General features: G+C 44.8%; 1 protein-coding gene across 1 annotated transcript in view; it reads left to right on the forward strand.

Annotated features, from left to right (window-relative positions):
- The window catches only part of CC2D2A (coiled-coil and C2 domain containing 2A), a 130,425-nt gene that overhangs the window by 60,146 nt on the left and 53,135 nt on the right, over positions 1-17,144 (forward strand). The window contains exons 15-17 of the mRNA XM_025887332.2: positions 1,510-1,666; positions 2,244-2,482; positions 5,254-5,431. Coding sequence (XP_025743117.1) covers positions 1,510-1,666; positions 2,244-2,482; positions 5,254-5,431 — 574 coding nt within the window. The remainder of the gene's footprint in view (positions 1-1,509; positions 1,667-2,243; positions 2,483-5,253; positions 5,432-17,144) is intronic.

A 17,144-nucleotide genomic window follows, 5' to 3' on the forward strand; every position in this document is an offset into this window, starting at 1 on the left:
GATTTTCTTTTAGGGCTGTAATTTTCATAACACTCTGAAAACATCCTACCGTTCCCAGGACAAACAGATCATGCTTTATGAGGGCAGGCACCTGGTCACCATTGGATCTCTGGTCCCAAACAGAGCACCTGCCACTCAGGATCTGCTTAGTTAATGAAAAACAAATTCTGTCTGTCCCACAGAAACTGTGGGTGTCTCCCAGAAATTCCAGGGTTTCAGCTTCCAAATTCCATCTCTCAGGCTACCCCTCCCACCAGAAGCAGAACATAAATATTTACCTGTTTCCTCTTTCCTTCCTTCAGTTTAGGATAAACTAAACTTTATAGGAAATTTGCCCTTAAGATCACCTCTAGGTGACACTTTTCGTGATACTTAACACCCCTTCCTCCCATAAGTAGCTGCCTCCTAAATTCTTTTGGAGTGCCCTTCACACTTTTGATACACCTAGGCACCTTATGATACAGCATAAATTTTTCCCTGCAAAAGTCATCAAATTTCCACTAGTTTATGGATGCCTCTGAATAACAGGGAGCAAAGCGAATGGGTCTCTATATGTCAGAGATGGAGCGTAATTTATGAACCAGATTTCTCCGATGCTTATAAATTTCCAGTGCCACTGCGTTTCCAAAGTGATGTCTTCATAGTATCCTGGAGCGCTGAGTCTGTGCCTTAGGGAACCGCTAATTGCTAAACCACCAGGGCCCACGTGAATGTAAGCAAATCTGTGCCAACCTTAAAAGGAACAAGAACTTTAGGAGTAGAACCTGCAGGCCAGACGGCATTGATCACGTAAGCCCGGGCAATGAGCTGCAACAATCCCAAAGTGCTAGGGAGGAGGAGTTGGGTGTGGCGTGCCTGCCACCCCCTTCCAGAAGAATCACACGCTGATTCACATACCACATTTGTCTAATCTCGGGTGGATTGGGCCACAGCACCTTTTGGGGCAGGAGATCTCCCAGCACAAAGGTCCTACTGAGCACACTGCGGGAAACATGGCTTTGGGCTGGGCAGAGCTCCCGATAAAGTATCGGCAGAATCATCCAAGAAAAACTCATATTGCCAATCCAAAGTCAGACTAGTAGTTTCGGGGGCTCAGAAGCAACATAATGAAGTGGTTCCTCAGAGACCTGCAGCACTAATAACTACAATGACACTCTACCCCTGGTGGTTGAGCATCTGCAGGTGCTGGGTCTGTATGCTCTGGATCACTTAGCTCAGGGGGACGTCGTTGCTTAACCGTAAGTAGCAATCTATAGCTCATATTCCAGCTCCCTCCACTCACCAACTGTGTATTCTTGGGCAAGTCACTTCATCTCTCTGTGCCCCAGTCTCCTTGCCTGTGAAATGCAGATGCTCGTAGTATCGGCCTCCCAGGGTTGAGAGTTAACAGTTACAAAGCTTTCAGATGAGGCCCTGTCACATAGCAAGCCCCATACAGGTGTTTGCTGTTATTATTACTCTGTTACTTAATTTCAAGAGATAACCAAGGTACTGTAAATTATTTTAAAGGGAAAAAGTTGACCAGAAAACAGACGAAGAAGCATATGAGGCAGAAATTCAAGCTGAGATAAGTGAGTTGTTGGAAGAGCACATGGAAGAGTATGAACAGAAGATGGAAGGGTATAGAGCCGCATACCAGCAGTGGAAAGCCTGGAAGAAAGCCCAGGTTTGTCAAGTCCCTCGGCCTTGAGCAGGGCTGACCTTGGGGACAGGAGGGGTCTGGGAGGCCGCCCCTTGAGACCGGAGGAGGGAAACTGGACAGACCGACTGGGGCCCCTGCTGGCTCTACTCTGTCTCCCACTAAAGGTAGGGCATTGATGCCTCTGGGGTTCCCTGGGAAAATGATATAACTTTTTACCCATAACCCTGCAATATTGAATCCAAGCACAATAAGTAACAGATCAGGTAACCTGCAATAGCTGTGCCCACAAGCCTTACTTTACTTTCAAGATGTGTCCTTGGCCTTTAGAGCCAATATTAATGATCACCGGAATGGCTAACATTTTTAAGCTCTTTCTAGGTCAGGCATTACCTCAGGCCAACAACTCTGGGAAGAGCTTCCTGTGATTGTCCCCATTCTGCAGATGAGAAAACAGGCGCAGAGAGATCAAGCAGCTGCCCGAGCGCACACAGCTGCTTAAGGCCGAGCTGGGTCGGCATCCGGGTCCATCTGGTTCTGAAGACTGGTTGTAAGCGAAATTGCAACATTTCTGTTTGACATAAGATTGCTTTTTACCCAACAGAGGGCCAAGAAGAAGAAAAAGAAGCAAGCTGTCGAAGAACATCCCAATGAGGAGATGGAGGAGCCGTATCCCAAGGAAGAGCCTGTGAAACCAGTCCCCCCAGAGCCCACCGATCGGGTGCTGGTAGAGCAACAAGTGAGGGAGAGGGCAGCCCGGAGCAGGAGAAGTCCTGGGGAGCCCACGCTGGTGCCGGAGCTGAGCCTGGCAGGGAGCGTCACTCCCAACGAGCAGTGTCCCAGGTGAGCAGACGCCCCCTGCCTGGCACAGTGTGATCAGGAGAATCATGAGCTCTGTAGATCTGTCTCAGATGGAACTACATGAACTCGTAGATATTTGTCCGTATTTCGGTGATTTCAAATGGTTCCCCTACCTCGGGCATCCCCAGGGGCCACTCCGGAGCACGCTGAGGGAAGCTGCCTGTAGCAGGTGGTACCTGCATGGCTTTTGATTTAGAGCCTTTGTCTGTAACATCAGGGTATCTTCTCTCCATTGGTAGCACATTCTCTGCTCCCCAGCACGGACATGCAGGTCTGTCCTTGGCCCTTGTGTTCAGCTGCCCCAGGGGGGCTAGCTTCTCTCTTTGAAGGCCCCCAGAGAGCCTCCCAGAGGAACTGTGGATACCCCCCTGTAGCCATCTGACGCATATTCTCCAGATTTGATAGAAATACACTTCTAGGGGCTCCTGGGTGGCTCAGTTGGTTAAGTGTCTGACTCTTGATTTAGGCTCAGGTCATGATCTCAGTGTTAGGAGATCGAGCCCCATGTTAGGTTCTGCTCTGGGCGTGGAGCCTACATAAGATTCTCTATCTCCCTCTCCCTCTGCCCCTCCCACCCCACGTGTGCTCTCTCTCTCTCTTTTTCTCTCTCTCAAAAAAAAAGAAATACATTTCTAGTCATTCATGTGATGCTTGAGAAACCGTCAGAAGCTTCACCTTATATACATACATCTATACATATAATAAATTCAGTCACCCTCAGAAATAATTAGGATGTGGGGATTCATTAGAATGTCCATATAAGACCTCAGTTTCAAACTTCTGTTAATGTACCAGTAATGTATTTTTTAACTCTGGCTTTTTTCTTGTGTTCTCCCAACCTCACAGCATTCAGATACTACACATAAATAAACTATTCCCCAGCACTGAATAAGCTATTTTCAAGGCACAGATAGCTTGCCATAAAAAAAAAAAAACATCCAAAATATGTGATTACACTTTTTTTTTGGATTACATGTTTTTTTAAAGGGAAAATTTGAGCTGGATTTGGCAGTCTTTTGTCATGAGTCTTGTTTTGACTGAGAATATATGCCTCAGTCTTAAATTTCTTGGTTTTCACTGAGATTGGGACTATAACTTAGGTTACCCCAAATCAGTGATCATGATCAACCCTTCTCATCAGACCATCATATAAGGGGGAACCATGCAAAAGAAGGGGGAGTCTTAGGTCTGTCTGTAGCAGGATGTTACCGGGGAGAAACCATAAAACAACTCTGAGTCAAGTCTTTAGGTGTCTTGAATACTTCTTGAAATTTGGTGTTAAACTCCTTTATAGAAAAAAAAAAGTTGAAGTCATTGGAGCAATTCTATATCTGGGATGCGCTTAAATTACAGAGATGTAAAGAGTTAAAACTACCACCCAATTTAATGGGTACAAAATTTCTATTTGGGATTATGAAAACGTTCTGGAGGATAGTGGAATAGATGCACAACATTGTGAATGTATTTAATGCCACTGAACTGTCCACTTAAAAATAGTTAAAATGGTATGATGATGTGTATGTCTCACTGAAATTTATTTTTTTAATTTTTTAAAGATTATTTATTCATTTATTTATTTATTTGAGAGAGAGAGAGCACGAGCAGGGGGAGGGTCAGAGGGACAAGCAGATTCCCCGCTGAGCTGGGAGCCCGATGTGGGGCTTGATCCCAGGACCCCGGGATCATGACCTGAGCTGAAGTCAGACACAACCCACTGGGCCACCCAGGCGCCCCTGTCTCGCTGCCATTTAAAAAAAAAAGACTTCACCACCCAAAAAAACCCTGAGTGTGCTTTGGATTTTATTTCATTTTTCTGAACGTTCCCTGTTCTTACCGAACTTGAGTTGCTATTGACTTAACCAACAACTGGCACTCTGGGTGAGTATTTCGGAAAATATACACAATAAAATTAAAGACTACTCTTGGGGGTTTCACTTTTTTTTTTTAACTTCCTTGCTCTAAGAATGACACGCTTGCCAGGATATCTTTTTTGGAATCCAAGTGGCCTTTTAAAAAAAGAAACCTCTCTTAATCCCCTGCATCCGGTGAGTACTCACCGTTGGAAAGTGTTAAAAAAAAAAAAAAAAAAACTCGAATCTTGGAGAAGTGGATTTGACCTGTTACAATACGCTGTTACATTTTTTTTTTTAAAGATTTTATTTATTTATTTGACAGAGAGAGAGACAGCGAGAGCAGGAACACAAGCGGGGGAGTGGGAGAGGGAGAAGCAGGCTTCCCCCCGAGCAGGGAGCCCGACGTGGGACTCGATCCCAGGACCCTGGGATCATGACCTGAGCCGAAGGCAGACGCTTAACAACTGAGGCACCCAGGCGCCCGATATGCTATTACATTTTTAGGATAAAACATCCCACCCAAATATCCATCACTACTGTCCCTTATGGATTGGATTCACTGTACTTACAAGGACTATGTTTCCGTTTACTTAAAACTTTGGGGTGCAAACGTAAAGCTTCTTTGAAAACATTTAAGGACGCCGTAATATAGTGAATGATGCTTGGACTGCAATTCTTCAGTCCCTGATGGGCTTTTGAGTGCCTCTTTGTTAGTCCGTATCACAGTTTATTATATGAAGCTCCTCGAGACCCGTGGCTGTTTTGGTGTGACAAGAGCTCCAGTGATTGGCAGAGTCGCCCCAGTGTATCTTGTTCTGTTCAGTGTCCATTCATTCGTCAGATGCTCCACTTTTCCCTAGTAAACTACTAACCCCATCTGTGATCGGTCTCACTTTGCAGGGCGGAGGTCTTGCGAAGGGAGGATGTCAAGAGGCGCTCCATATATCTAAAGGTGATCTTCAACCAAAAGGAAGTGTCCAGGACCGACAGTCGGCCACTCGGGGCAGACTTCCGAGTTCATTTTGGACAGATTTTCAATTTGCAGATATTCAACTGGCCAGAGAGTTTAACATTACAGGTATGCATTTTACTTATAGTCATTGTCCCAAGCATTTTTTTGGTGATCACAGGTATGAGTGGTTTGAAGATTTATTTATTTATTTTAGACAGAGAAAGAGCAAGAGAGTGCACAAGCAGGGGGAGGGGCAGAGGGAGGGGAGAGGGGAAGCAGAGTCCCCAGTGAGTGGGAAACCCAACGTGGGGCTCGATCTCACAACCCTGAGATTATGACCTGAACCAAAACCAAGAGCCGGACGCTCAACCGACTGAGCCATCCAGATGCTCCAGGTACAAGATGGTTTTAAGTCATCCATTGGCAACACGGTGTCCTGATAGATTTTCAAGGTGAACAGAAGGTCGGCCTCCTCTTGGGCACGTCTGTCCTTATGGTCTTGGCAGAAGGAGATCTGTTTCCTCCTCACCTCCTGAAAATCCTGGCCACGGTGCTCCAGTGTGTGCCTCGAGATGGGGAAGGGGGATGAGAGGTAGGGGGGCCCTGGTTTTTTCTTTGGAGGCGTACTTCAGTATTGCTGTCTGCCTGGATCCTAGCATGAAATACCTCAGAAATCAATACCGCCATCATCACAGGTGGCTACGATGGGGTGGCTGCAGGTTATAGGATTCCCCCAAAATAAATATCACCACTAATCTAAATCCCACCATTAGCTATATATTTATTTGTGCCTATTTAGCTTCCTAGGGCTGCCCCAATTAAGGTGCTCAAACTTAGTGGCTTAAAACAACAGATACTTATTCTTTCACAGCTCTGGAGGGCCTGAGGTCTGAAATCTAGGGGCCAGTAGGGCCATGCTCCCCGCAAAGCTCTAGAGGAGAATCCTTCCATGCCTCTGCCGATTCTGGTGGTCCTTGGCGTCCCTTGGCTTATAGCGTCACTCCAATCTGCTGCCATCTTCACGTGGCCACCTCCCTGTCTCTATGTATCCTTTTTTGTTTCTTACAAGGACATTCTCACTGGACTTAGGCCAACCGCAATCCCATGTGAGCTCATCTCGATGTTTAACTAATTACATCTGTAAAGACCCTATTTCCAGATAAGGTCACATTCTGTGGTTCCAGGTAGACAGTAATTTTTAGAGGACACTATTTAATCCACTACGGTGTCCAAGCTTGCTGTTCTAATGGTGAATCCTCTTCTGTGATGCTAACAGAATTCTCTTTTATGATAGCCTGTTAACTAGGGTTGCAAATATCTGGCACACATGCCTTTGCTTGCCATCCACTACCCACATAGTCTGCATCCACCATGTATGCACAAATGTCTCGTTCCCATCCACCACCCTTGCAAGAAATGACTACTTGATAGTGTCTTTTTCCCCCCACACTGAGGCTGGATAGGACTTCAGAATCCTTCTCAACACTGTACTTGAGGCAGCCACTACCTATTGGTTGTATTTGACATTAGCTGCAGGTACCATTACAGCTGTATCATTATTAAAATATTTAGGGGTGCGTGGGTGGCTCAGTCGGTTGAGTATCTGCCTTTGGCTCAGGTCATGATCCCAGGGTCCTGGGATCGAGCCCCGCACCATGCTCCCTGCTAGGCAGGGAGTCTGCTTGTCCCTCTCCCTCTGCCCCTCCACCTGCTTGTGCTCTTTCTCTCTCAAATAAATAAATAAAATCTTTAATAAAATAAAATACTTAAATACTTCTGTACTGCATCCCCCAAATGCCGCCCTGGCCACGTAGACACCACTTCCAAGATCCCCTGGACCTTCCCACAATGAGCCAATTAAAGAGTGTGTGAACAAGGCTAATGCCTCCAGCACCTTGTTCCCATGTGTGGCTAACATCTCTTCTGATTGGTTAGCGCTTGGCCATGAATATTCTTTGATATTTTGGACATCAACCATTACCTAGATCTCAGTAGTCGGAGGGGGGAGATGAACCATGAGAGTCTATGAACTCTGAGAAACAAACTGAGCATTCTAGAGGGGAGGGGGTGGGGGGATGGGTTAGCCTGGTGATGGGTATTGAGGAGGGCACATACTGCATGGAGCACTGGGTGCTATACACAAACAATGAATCGTGGAACACTACATCAAAAACTAATGATGTATGGTGACTAACATAGCATAATAAAAAAAAAATACGTTTAAAAAAAAAGCCTATTAAAACTGGTAGAGGAGGGTGCCTGGGTGGCTCAGTCAGTTAAGCATCCGACTCTTGATTTGGCTCAGGTCATGATCTCAGGGTCATGAGATGGAGCCCCCCCCACCCCCTGTGTCTGGCTCAGCGCTCAGAGCAGTCTGCTTAAGATTCTCTCCCTCTCCCTCTGTCCCTCCCCTCCCCAACTTGTGCATGCATGCACTCTCTCTAAAATAAATAAATATAAAAAAATAAAGAGGACTTAAAAAAACTGGTAGAGGAAGTTTGAGACAGCTAAGATACGGAGCCCTTTTGAAATGGGAAGGAAGCATAGTAGCAATGCTCAGGATGAGATTAGGGCTGCCAAGCAATGGGATGGGGGCCCTAAAAGGGTCAGCCCTGAGCACCCAAGGTCAACCACCTCAGATGGGGATCGTCCCAGAGACTGCAGCAATTTCATCCTGTACCGTTTCATCTGTGATCTGGGGGTGGCGAGGGCAGAGGACGGTCCTCACTTACACGGCACCACACGTCAAGACTCAAGCCAGATTCTCTGCCATATTGATAACACCACGGACATCTACACAATTGAATAAGGTTTGGTTTGTTGGTTTGTTTGTTTTCAATTTTAGAGCTGACTTGGCCCAGTCAGTCCTTTAATCTTTAAAACCCTGTCTAATTTTTAAGGAAGTGTCTATGTATTCTGGAACTTGAAAAAAAAAAATAGAACTTATTTTGCTGCTCCCCTGAAAGTTAACTTTGGGCGGGAAGAGAAAGCAAGGACATTTTGTTAACATAAAAAATGGTATTTGAAAGGGGATTGGATTTGGAGGTTTGGTGAAAAACTGAGCTTTCCTAAAGACTGAAAATTCCCTTTCTGGGATCATCCGTGGAAAGATTATCTCTGTAAGTTGCTCCTTGCTTCTGCCTTGGTTTACAACGCTGTGTGGATACAGAGGGTGACATTGGGGTGATGCTGCCTGAAGGCGAGCCTGCAGAGTCACCCAGAGTCACCTCCCACTCTGCGCTGGGAGGTGAGCTGGAGCTGCCCACGCTCTCGGGTGTCAGAGTCATGCCCACCCTCCCACCCCTCTCCTCCGGGGCCCCTGCTGACTGCCTGCACCACACCGAGGGTTCCTCTTCCTTTGTCCTGTTAGCAAAGCCCCTCGAGGGGCTCTGGGACCCTAGGAACTGGGTTGCACCCCACCACCACTCCCTGTGAGACACACCATTATTTGCATCACTCAACTACCATGCACCGTGGATCAAAAGACAATCCCACTTCAGATATGCTGAGATTTAAAAATCTAGCACTCTCTGTACCACTAAGACCTGATTAAGAGAGGGCTTTCTGTCCAGGGATTCCGTGAGTAAGGAGCTGGGGGGCAGTGCCCTTCTGTTTGCATGGCCAAGGCCTTTGGATGGTTTAAAATCTGAATGCCTTTGGGGTAAGTGTTGCACCCCACTGGTTCCAAAGCCCCACATCTTCGCCACTTCCCATATGAACACTCCTGCTGTGGCCCTGAACCCATGTGGCTTTAGCAACAGTTTAAAGAAAGATTTACTGCACACAAAAAACTGTCTAAATTAAGAATAAAGCTTGATGGGGGGGCACCTGGGTGGCTCAGTCCATTAAGCGTCTGCCTTCCACTCAGGTCATGATCCTGGAGTCCTTGGATCGAGCCCCAGGTCAGGCTCCCTGTTCAGTGGGGAGCCTACTTTTCCCTCTCCTCCTTGCTCGTGTGCTCAAATAAGTAAAAATCTTTAAAAAAAAAAAAAAAAAGGAAGAAGAAGAAAACTTGATGGAGAAAGTACATGAACACAAACCCCAGAAGCCAACTTGATGCTGTACTGTCACCTGCCCTGGATAACGAGGGGTCGCTGGAGGCCCCCCTGTGAGTCCCTGCATACTAGGTCCACAGAATAGGAAAGCGTTCAGTTATTCAGAGTTTGCCCCCTCCTTTGAATTCTGTCCTTGATTCATCTCCCCCATTCCTCCCTGCAGAGGGAATGCTGACCTGAGGAGACCAAGATTAAGGGGAAAAAGCATGTAGAGGGGCAGAGTGAAGCGAGGGACGATAATGTGGGATAACACAGCCAGTAGGAAGGAGAGGGAGCCCTGGTAGGGGACACGCCACCGAGAAGAGCACAAAGGACAGGAGAGGAGCCCCCCTCCCCGGCAGGTGCCCCTGAGTACTCAGACCCTCTGGCAGCCTGTAACAGCCTCTCTGCTGGGCAATCCTACATCTTCTGAATTTCCGTAGAAGGAAAGATGTCCTCCCTCTTCCATCATCACCAATATTTTACTTCACATTTATCTGAAATAGAAGGGGAGCCTCCTAACCTCTCTCCTGTTTGCTACCTTGGATATTAGCTTGCTTGGATGTTGCAATCAAAACAATTTTTTTAAGTAATATGAAAAAAGTAATTCTCTAAAATATGATGAAATAAATCTTTTAACTAAACAAGCAAAATTTTATCCTGGAATACCAAGAATATATTCATAGGCAATTAGCCTGGCCCTAAGAGCTGAATCATGTAATCTTTTAAATATTACAAATTAAAAGAGCCTTGGCTAAGTTCTTAAGCTATCTATAGAGATTTGATAATGAATCAAATCACATATCATAATGGCTCAATGGCATAATTTTTATGATTGAGGAGTAGTTACAGATGAAATTAATTTAAGGGCTATTGTATTTCAACTCTCTAGGAATTGAGCTATGCTATTTGGGAATTTTCCACATAATTGCAAGTGTGGAATTAGGGAAGGTTCAAGAATTACTGGCAGCTTTAAGAGGGTGAGGAAAATTGCCTTAAATGTATCTGTTTACTCCAGCGTTATCAAATCCCTAACGTTAGAGCCCAGAGTATTTCAGAAAAAGTTCTGAGATTCTCAAAACTACAATGCATCAGTTGGCGACCCAACATCCACGCCGTGCATGTGTGCTGCTTAAGAGCCAACTGAATGTCTAATCCTGAGCCAGGTGTGAGGTAGAGAACTGGAAGCTGGTGGAAGGCATTCATTAGAACAACACTGGGACCTTGAAAGGAGGGATGGACAGCACTTCGTGACAGCCGGACCTGCGACAGTACAAAGGAGTTGAACCACGGCTGGCCCCAAGGGGAGGGTGAGGCAGGACTTCTCGGGAAGTAGGAGCAGGCCCAGAGTCCCTCCAGAAAGGTCCTAAAAATCTCTGCTTCTGAGGTCTTTCCAAAACAAATGCTTGGCCTTTCACAAGAATGAAGGTTGATTTAGAAATAAAATAAGTTTTGGGGCACCTGGGTGGCTCAATCAGTGAAGCATCCGACTCTTGATTTCGGCTCGGGTCATGATCTCAGGGTCATGGGATCGAGCCCCTTGTCAGGCTCCGCGTTGAGTGTGGGGCCTGCTTAGGATTCTCTCCCCCTCACCCTAAAAAAAAGGAAGGGAGGGAGGGAGGGCTGGAAAGAAAATAATTTTGTGATGATTACCTTTATTTCTTCATCATTCACATCTGTACCAGTCTTTCGTCTTCCTGACCCCCCCTAAACTGACAACAATCACGTTGTACTGTTGGGTGGTGCTTACATTTTGTAGCATTGTTTTTCCTTATGAATCAATCCTGCTGAGCTTTCATATCCCTGGCACGTGGACTGAGATAGGGGATTTTTCCTTTGAACCTAGTTGGTGATCAGTCGAGTTCCTTCCCGCGTCCTCTCCTGATCTCTCCTGCTTGTCCGCAGAACTGCACTCTTGGAGTGGGGGAAACGGCCCTGTTCGGAGAAGTGTCTTTGTCAGCCCTTGGCTGGCTCACTTTCATGGTTGCTACTGGTCCTTTGTGGATGTTAGTCCAAAACATAGTTTTCGCACACACATCTCTATCTACTCAGTTGCATGATGCTGCGTCAGACTGTTGAAAGCTGACTCTAGGAGCCAAGGGGAGCAGATACCAGGAGGCCCTGTGGTGTGCAGAACAGAGGAGCCAGGCGGCCGAGAGCAGGGAGAAAGGACAGTGGCTGCACTGGGAGGACAGGGCAGGGGTCCAGGTGAGATCATCTGCAGGTGAGAAGATGCAGACTTGGACTGGACAGAGGCCCGTGAAATGGCGAAGATCTGTAGGAAATAACACTTACTGCTTATCTAACCGCAATACCAGGTTTTTCACAGACGCTGTCTGATGTTATCCTAAAGAAAACCACAGGTGCTGTTATTCTCCCGCTGAGCTTCAGAGTTACTGAGAAACTTTATAACACCGAGCAGGTCAAGAGGCAGAGGAGAATTCAAACCCAGGTCTGTCCGACTCTAAATTCTACACTCATTTCACCCTGTTCATTGGGTATACCGGTAAAGAAGAGCAAAGTCTAATATTTGACGTATCTCTGCCCTTTGAGAGCTAATCATGGTGGGAGAAGTCTTAGAAAACAGTGTCGGCCATCACAGCCCACTGAGTGGCGTAGCTATTTATTTAGTATCTGGTATAACAGTTCCTGAGCAACTGCAATATTGCAGGCGCCATGCTCTGTGTATAAACTCATTCCCTCTTCACCACAGTCCCGCGGGAGCTGTATTATGGTCCCCATTATACTGAAATGCTGAGAACTTCAGTACCTGCCCTAACGTCAGACAGGCAGAAGGTGGCAGGGCCAGCCCCGAGCCCCCAGCCCCCAGAACCTGCTTCCATATCCACCTCATCATGCTGCACCCACCGGTAGTTTGTACCTTGGCTCCAACGGGTGTCTTATTGCATAGAGACTGTGCAAGGCATGGAGGGCGGGGGGGAGAGGAGAGAGGAAGACGAACCTGATGTGGTCTCCGGCACAGCAATAGACTGCAGTGGGGAAATGACAGGGGGACCTGGTGACTGAGGTCCAGCAGGGCAGGGGGAGAAAAAGGGAAGATGCCAAGAGAAGGCTCCTCTCCCAGAGGCTCGGCAGAGAAGGAAAGGAGGGAAGGGGATCAGGGTTTGACAGGGATCGTGGCTTACTTTAGGGTGTTGATTTGAGCATCTCTGTTGAATGTGAATCAGTGGTATTTCCTGTCATGTTTCTCCCTTAGCATTCCGCCTTCAAACACACACACAAGACCTCGTTTTGCTCAGAGCAGTGCTTCTCAAGCAGAGGTAGCTTTGCACCCCAGGGGACATGCGGCAGTGTCTGGAGACATTTTAATAGTAACAAGTGGGGAGCTAGTGGGCACCTCTAATGGGTTGAGGCCAGGGATGTTGCTAAACAGCCTACACTGTACAGGACAGCTCACCACAATGAAGACTCGTCCGACCCAAAATGTTAATAGTGCTGAGGTTGACAACCCCAGACTTAGGAAAAAAACAAAAGTTAACCTTAATTATACAGAAAGCTGTTTACAAACACCAAGCCCAAGGTGCCCATTTTCTGATTTTTTGAAAACAGCATTGCACCCTAGCATTAAATAGAACTCCTGCCACCTTGAAAGAGCAGAGTGAAAAGTGTGGGAAAATTTTGGATGTTTTTTTGGCTTTGTCAGATGGAATCCCTTTTTCCTTATTAAAAAAAGTTGATGGGCACCTGGGTGGCTCAGTTGGTTAAGCGTCTGCCTTCGGCTCAGGTAATGATCTCAGGGTCCTGGGATCGAGCCCCGCCTCGTGCTCCCTGCTCAGCAGGGAGCCTGCTTGTCCCCCTACGTCTGCCCCTCCCCCTGCATACATGCTCTCTCTCTCTACCTCTCTCTCTCTGTCTCAAATAAATAATCTTTTAAAAAAAATAAAATAATTTAAAAGGTTGATAATGATCTTCCAAGACCGTAGTCTCAATTAGCAAACATTCCACTCCCCTAGAGTTCATAATGCCTCCGTCCTAAAGATGAAGCACCAAGAGTCTCCATTTAGTTCTTCTCCTGACATTGAATAGGAATGTGTTTCCAAAGACTGGGAACAAGGACCTTTCCTCTGACGTCCACCAGAAATGCCCTTTCTACAATAACTGCATGTTTTATGAGTCATTACTTTAGCACGATGACCAGCACAGGGCACACCCAGAAGGAATAAAAACCAAAACAGAAAAGCTGGGAAGCAACTCTTGTGGTCCTTCCACACTAAAGTATTTGATGAATTATTAAAATCCAACAGAGATGTTTTTTGTAAAGCTGTTGGTGCCATGTAATACAGAAACTTTATCTTATACAGTTAAAAAAGCAAACACTGGGTTCTTATGTTATAGAAAGAGATGCAAGGTATATGAAAAATATTTGGATTTGTTCTTATTTTTAAATATGCTTCACACACTTATTTAACTGCATTGAGTGTTGGAACATTTTGGAATTCTGAAGTAGTAGAAGGTGAGAGAGTCACAAGGTCAGAGACACAAGGTTTAATGAAATATTAAATACTGCATTCATGTCACTTTCTGAAACTTGTTTTGCCATCATAAATGGTATTTTCTAATTATTGGTATGCTTTCTCTTCCCTTAACTTGAAGTGATATCAGGACTTCATTAGCTCCTGATTTTTTTTAAAGCATTTAAGCCTTAATGTAGTTCATTTTTCACCTCCTTGCCTGCCTTTGGGGACCCAGAAATATGGATGATTTCATTACAAATATGGAATATGCCATAAAATTCCTACAAACCCTCAGCAACTTAATGTCTTCCTTGAAAAAAATTAGTGTCTTTGAAAAGACAGATCTTACAAGTTTAATTTAAATAAAAGAAATTCTTATTTCATAGAGTTTACTAAAAAACCAGTTGACCAGCAAGATTTAACAAGATACTTGGAAAGGTAATTATGTTTATGAAAGAGCTTTGTAAACCACAAAGTACTATAAAAATGCAGGAGCTTATTGTCAATTGTATGCCCAGAGGAAGAAGAATAAACATTTATTGAGCTCATAGGGAAGGAAAGAGACTTTTCATACCATGTCCTAATGCTTCACCAGTGCCTTCCTGCAGAGCTTTAAATAACGTCTTCATTTTACAATAAAAACAAAAAGCAGGGAATGTCAGGCCCAAGGTCACATAGCTACTGAGTGTCAATGTCAGGATTCAGATCTGTTGCAACACAAGGCTGCCCTGTCCTATCTACCACACTGCCCTCTACAGGCTGTGAGAGGAGCGACAAGTAGGGAGTAAAATAAGCGAGAAAATCTGAGAGCCTTACTACACCCAAGTCTACCAGCTGTTCAGAGAAGAAAACCATTCCATTCCAAGGATTTATCATTTAATGCCTTATTTCTAGGGGCGCCTGACTGGTTCAGTCAGTAGAGCATGTGACTCTTGAGCTCAGGGTCAAAAGTTTGAGCCCCACATTAAGGGTAGAGTTTACTTAATAATAATAATGATGATGATAATAATAATAATGCCTTACTTCTCTTAAGAGTTAGCATGCTCCCTTCTAAATACATTAATTCTCAGATGGCAGGTACTGGGCATTCAAAGGGAAATCAAGCAAGACCTCTATCCTCAAGAATTTCCATGTCCAGTGAGACAGACGATGCATAAACAAGAAATTTCGATAGAGTGGATAAGTGTTTCTCTAGGGAAAACACAGGGTATGGTGGTGGCTCATAAGTGGGTATGGGTGGGCAGGTGGCAACTCACCGCATGTCTCGCTTGGTGCCTAGTACATGTGGGCACCTTACAGTGAGTTAAAGCACCTGCTCTGGAGTGAACGGGACACACCTGCCTTGCTGAGGCAGCAACGCTCTTGAGAGTTCTGAGCAACCAAGGAGTCTGAGACAGGAGTAGCTCAGTAGTCTTTTGATCATGATCACATATGCTGAGGTGATCCTTTAAGTTTTCATTATAGACATTGCTTTTTTTTTTTTTTTTTGTTTGTTTGTTTTTAAAGTAGGCTTCGTGCCTATCATGGAACTCAACACGGAGTTTGAACCCACAACCCTGAGATCAAGACCTGAGCTGAGATCAAGAGTCAGATGCTTAACCAGCTGAGCCACCCAGGCACCCCTAGACATTGTTTTTATAGTACTTTCATTTTTTGTTGTTTTTTTTATTCAGATTTTAAATACTCTTTCAATCATTATTTCTCACCAGTTTGTCTAAACTAATTGTGTTTTCTGGATCATGGCTATGACTTTAAAAGAATTCTTAATTGTTTGATCACCTTTCAGATTGTCCTTGGCCCATAAGGAAGACATAGCAAAAAAGTGTATGAGTTTTGAAGTGAAACAGTTGTGGATTCAAATCCCAGCTTTTTGAATTACCAAATGAGTGGCTGGAGGAGTTTCTCCTCTTGGACCCTCAAATCCATCATCCAGAATTGTTGGTTGTATTATCTGGCTTAATCTTCACCACAAACCATCCTTCATAGGAATGTGTGAAAGATTGAACAAAATGCCAGACCAAAAGCCCATACTGGGCTGCGTACAAATGGATGTCTCAATTAAAATGTTGGCAAAAAAAAAAAAAAAAAGTTTTAAAAAGGCAAGAAAACATACCATTTTCTCAGGCTGAAACTTCATGCTAGTGAGTCCATAATTTAACAGGTCAACCAAGGTCTTCTGTGCAAGAAAAAATCATCTGCTTTATGTTCTTTAAGTTCTGTAAGATTACAACTCCTATGGGAGTTTGGGGCAAGCAATAAATGGCACTCTTTTTTCCATTAGAGCTCTAAACCAATAAAATTACAGAGAAATTTAAAAATTATGAAAAGGGAGGAGTGTCACCTACAAATTAATAGAGGCTTGAGGGACTTATCAACCAGTCACACTGTACAGAATATATTTTGATCCTGATTCATACAAAGTTTAGAGTAATTTCTTGAGACTCTGAAGGAAATGTAAAACTTACTGATATTTGACATTATGAAGGAATTACCGTGATAATAATATTAAAACTATGCTTTTTTTATATCCTTGTCGTTGGGAGACACATATTGAAATATTTACAGATGAAATGATGTCTGGGTTCCAAATACTGGTGGAGAGGGGAAAGCATGAGAGTAGAGATGAAACCAGGTTGGCCATAAGCTAATGGTATTTGAAGCCAGGGGATGGGTTCATGCTATATTGTTCTTCTAGGATTATATGTTTGACGTTTTCCATAAAAGATGTTTTTTAATAGAGAACAAAATATCACCTTTTTTACTGATAAAGATGAATTTGGAGAATGTGGCATTACTCATGGGCTTCCTGCTGAGCCCTGAATTAGGTGGACTTGGCCACTTGGCACAGGTGGGCCCTGACAATCACAGGTCTCTTAGTGCACACAGCCTGTTAGAATAGCTCACAGTGATATTAAGTCTAGGGTCCTGAGTTCGGTGGTTATGTCTTTGTCTTTGCCCCAGTAGCCCCTCCAAGCTCAGTCAGCCATCTGGCAAATGCGAGCTGGTGGATACCAGGGAGACGGGGCCAGGATGGCAGCCTAGCACAAATTCAGCCTCATCTTCATCCTTGAGAAAGAATTCATATCATATGCCCTGTAGGGAAGAGTCGGGGGAGAAGACCTGTAGTGTCATCTTTGTGCATGCCAGTGGTAAGTGGAAAGTATTGATCAGAGGGGGACTCTATTGCACAAGAAGAAAAATATGGAGATTTAATTAGTAAAAATAAAAGAAGTGAAATCAGCACTTTGGAGAAATGTGTACCAGCCAGAGTCCTCTTGCAGGGAAAGAATAATACACAGGAAAGAAGCCAGCAGAACTGTGGAATATTTT

Source organism: Callorhinus ursinus, unplaced genomic scaffold (genome assembly GCF_003265705.2).
Source record: "Callorhinus ursinus isolate GAN/ISIS: 27379988/994484 unplaced genomic scaffold, GSC_fseal_2.0 scaffold4, whole genome shotgun sequence".
Taxonomy (NCBI): Eukaryota; Metazoa; Chordata; class Mammalia; order Carnivora; family Otariidae; genus Callorhinus; species Callorhinus ursinus.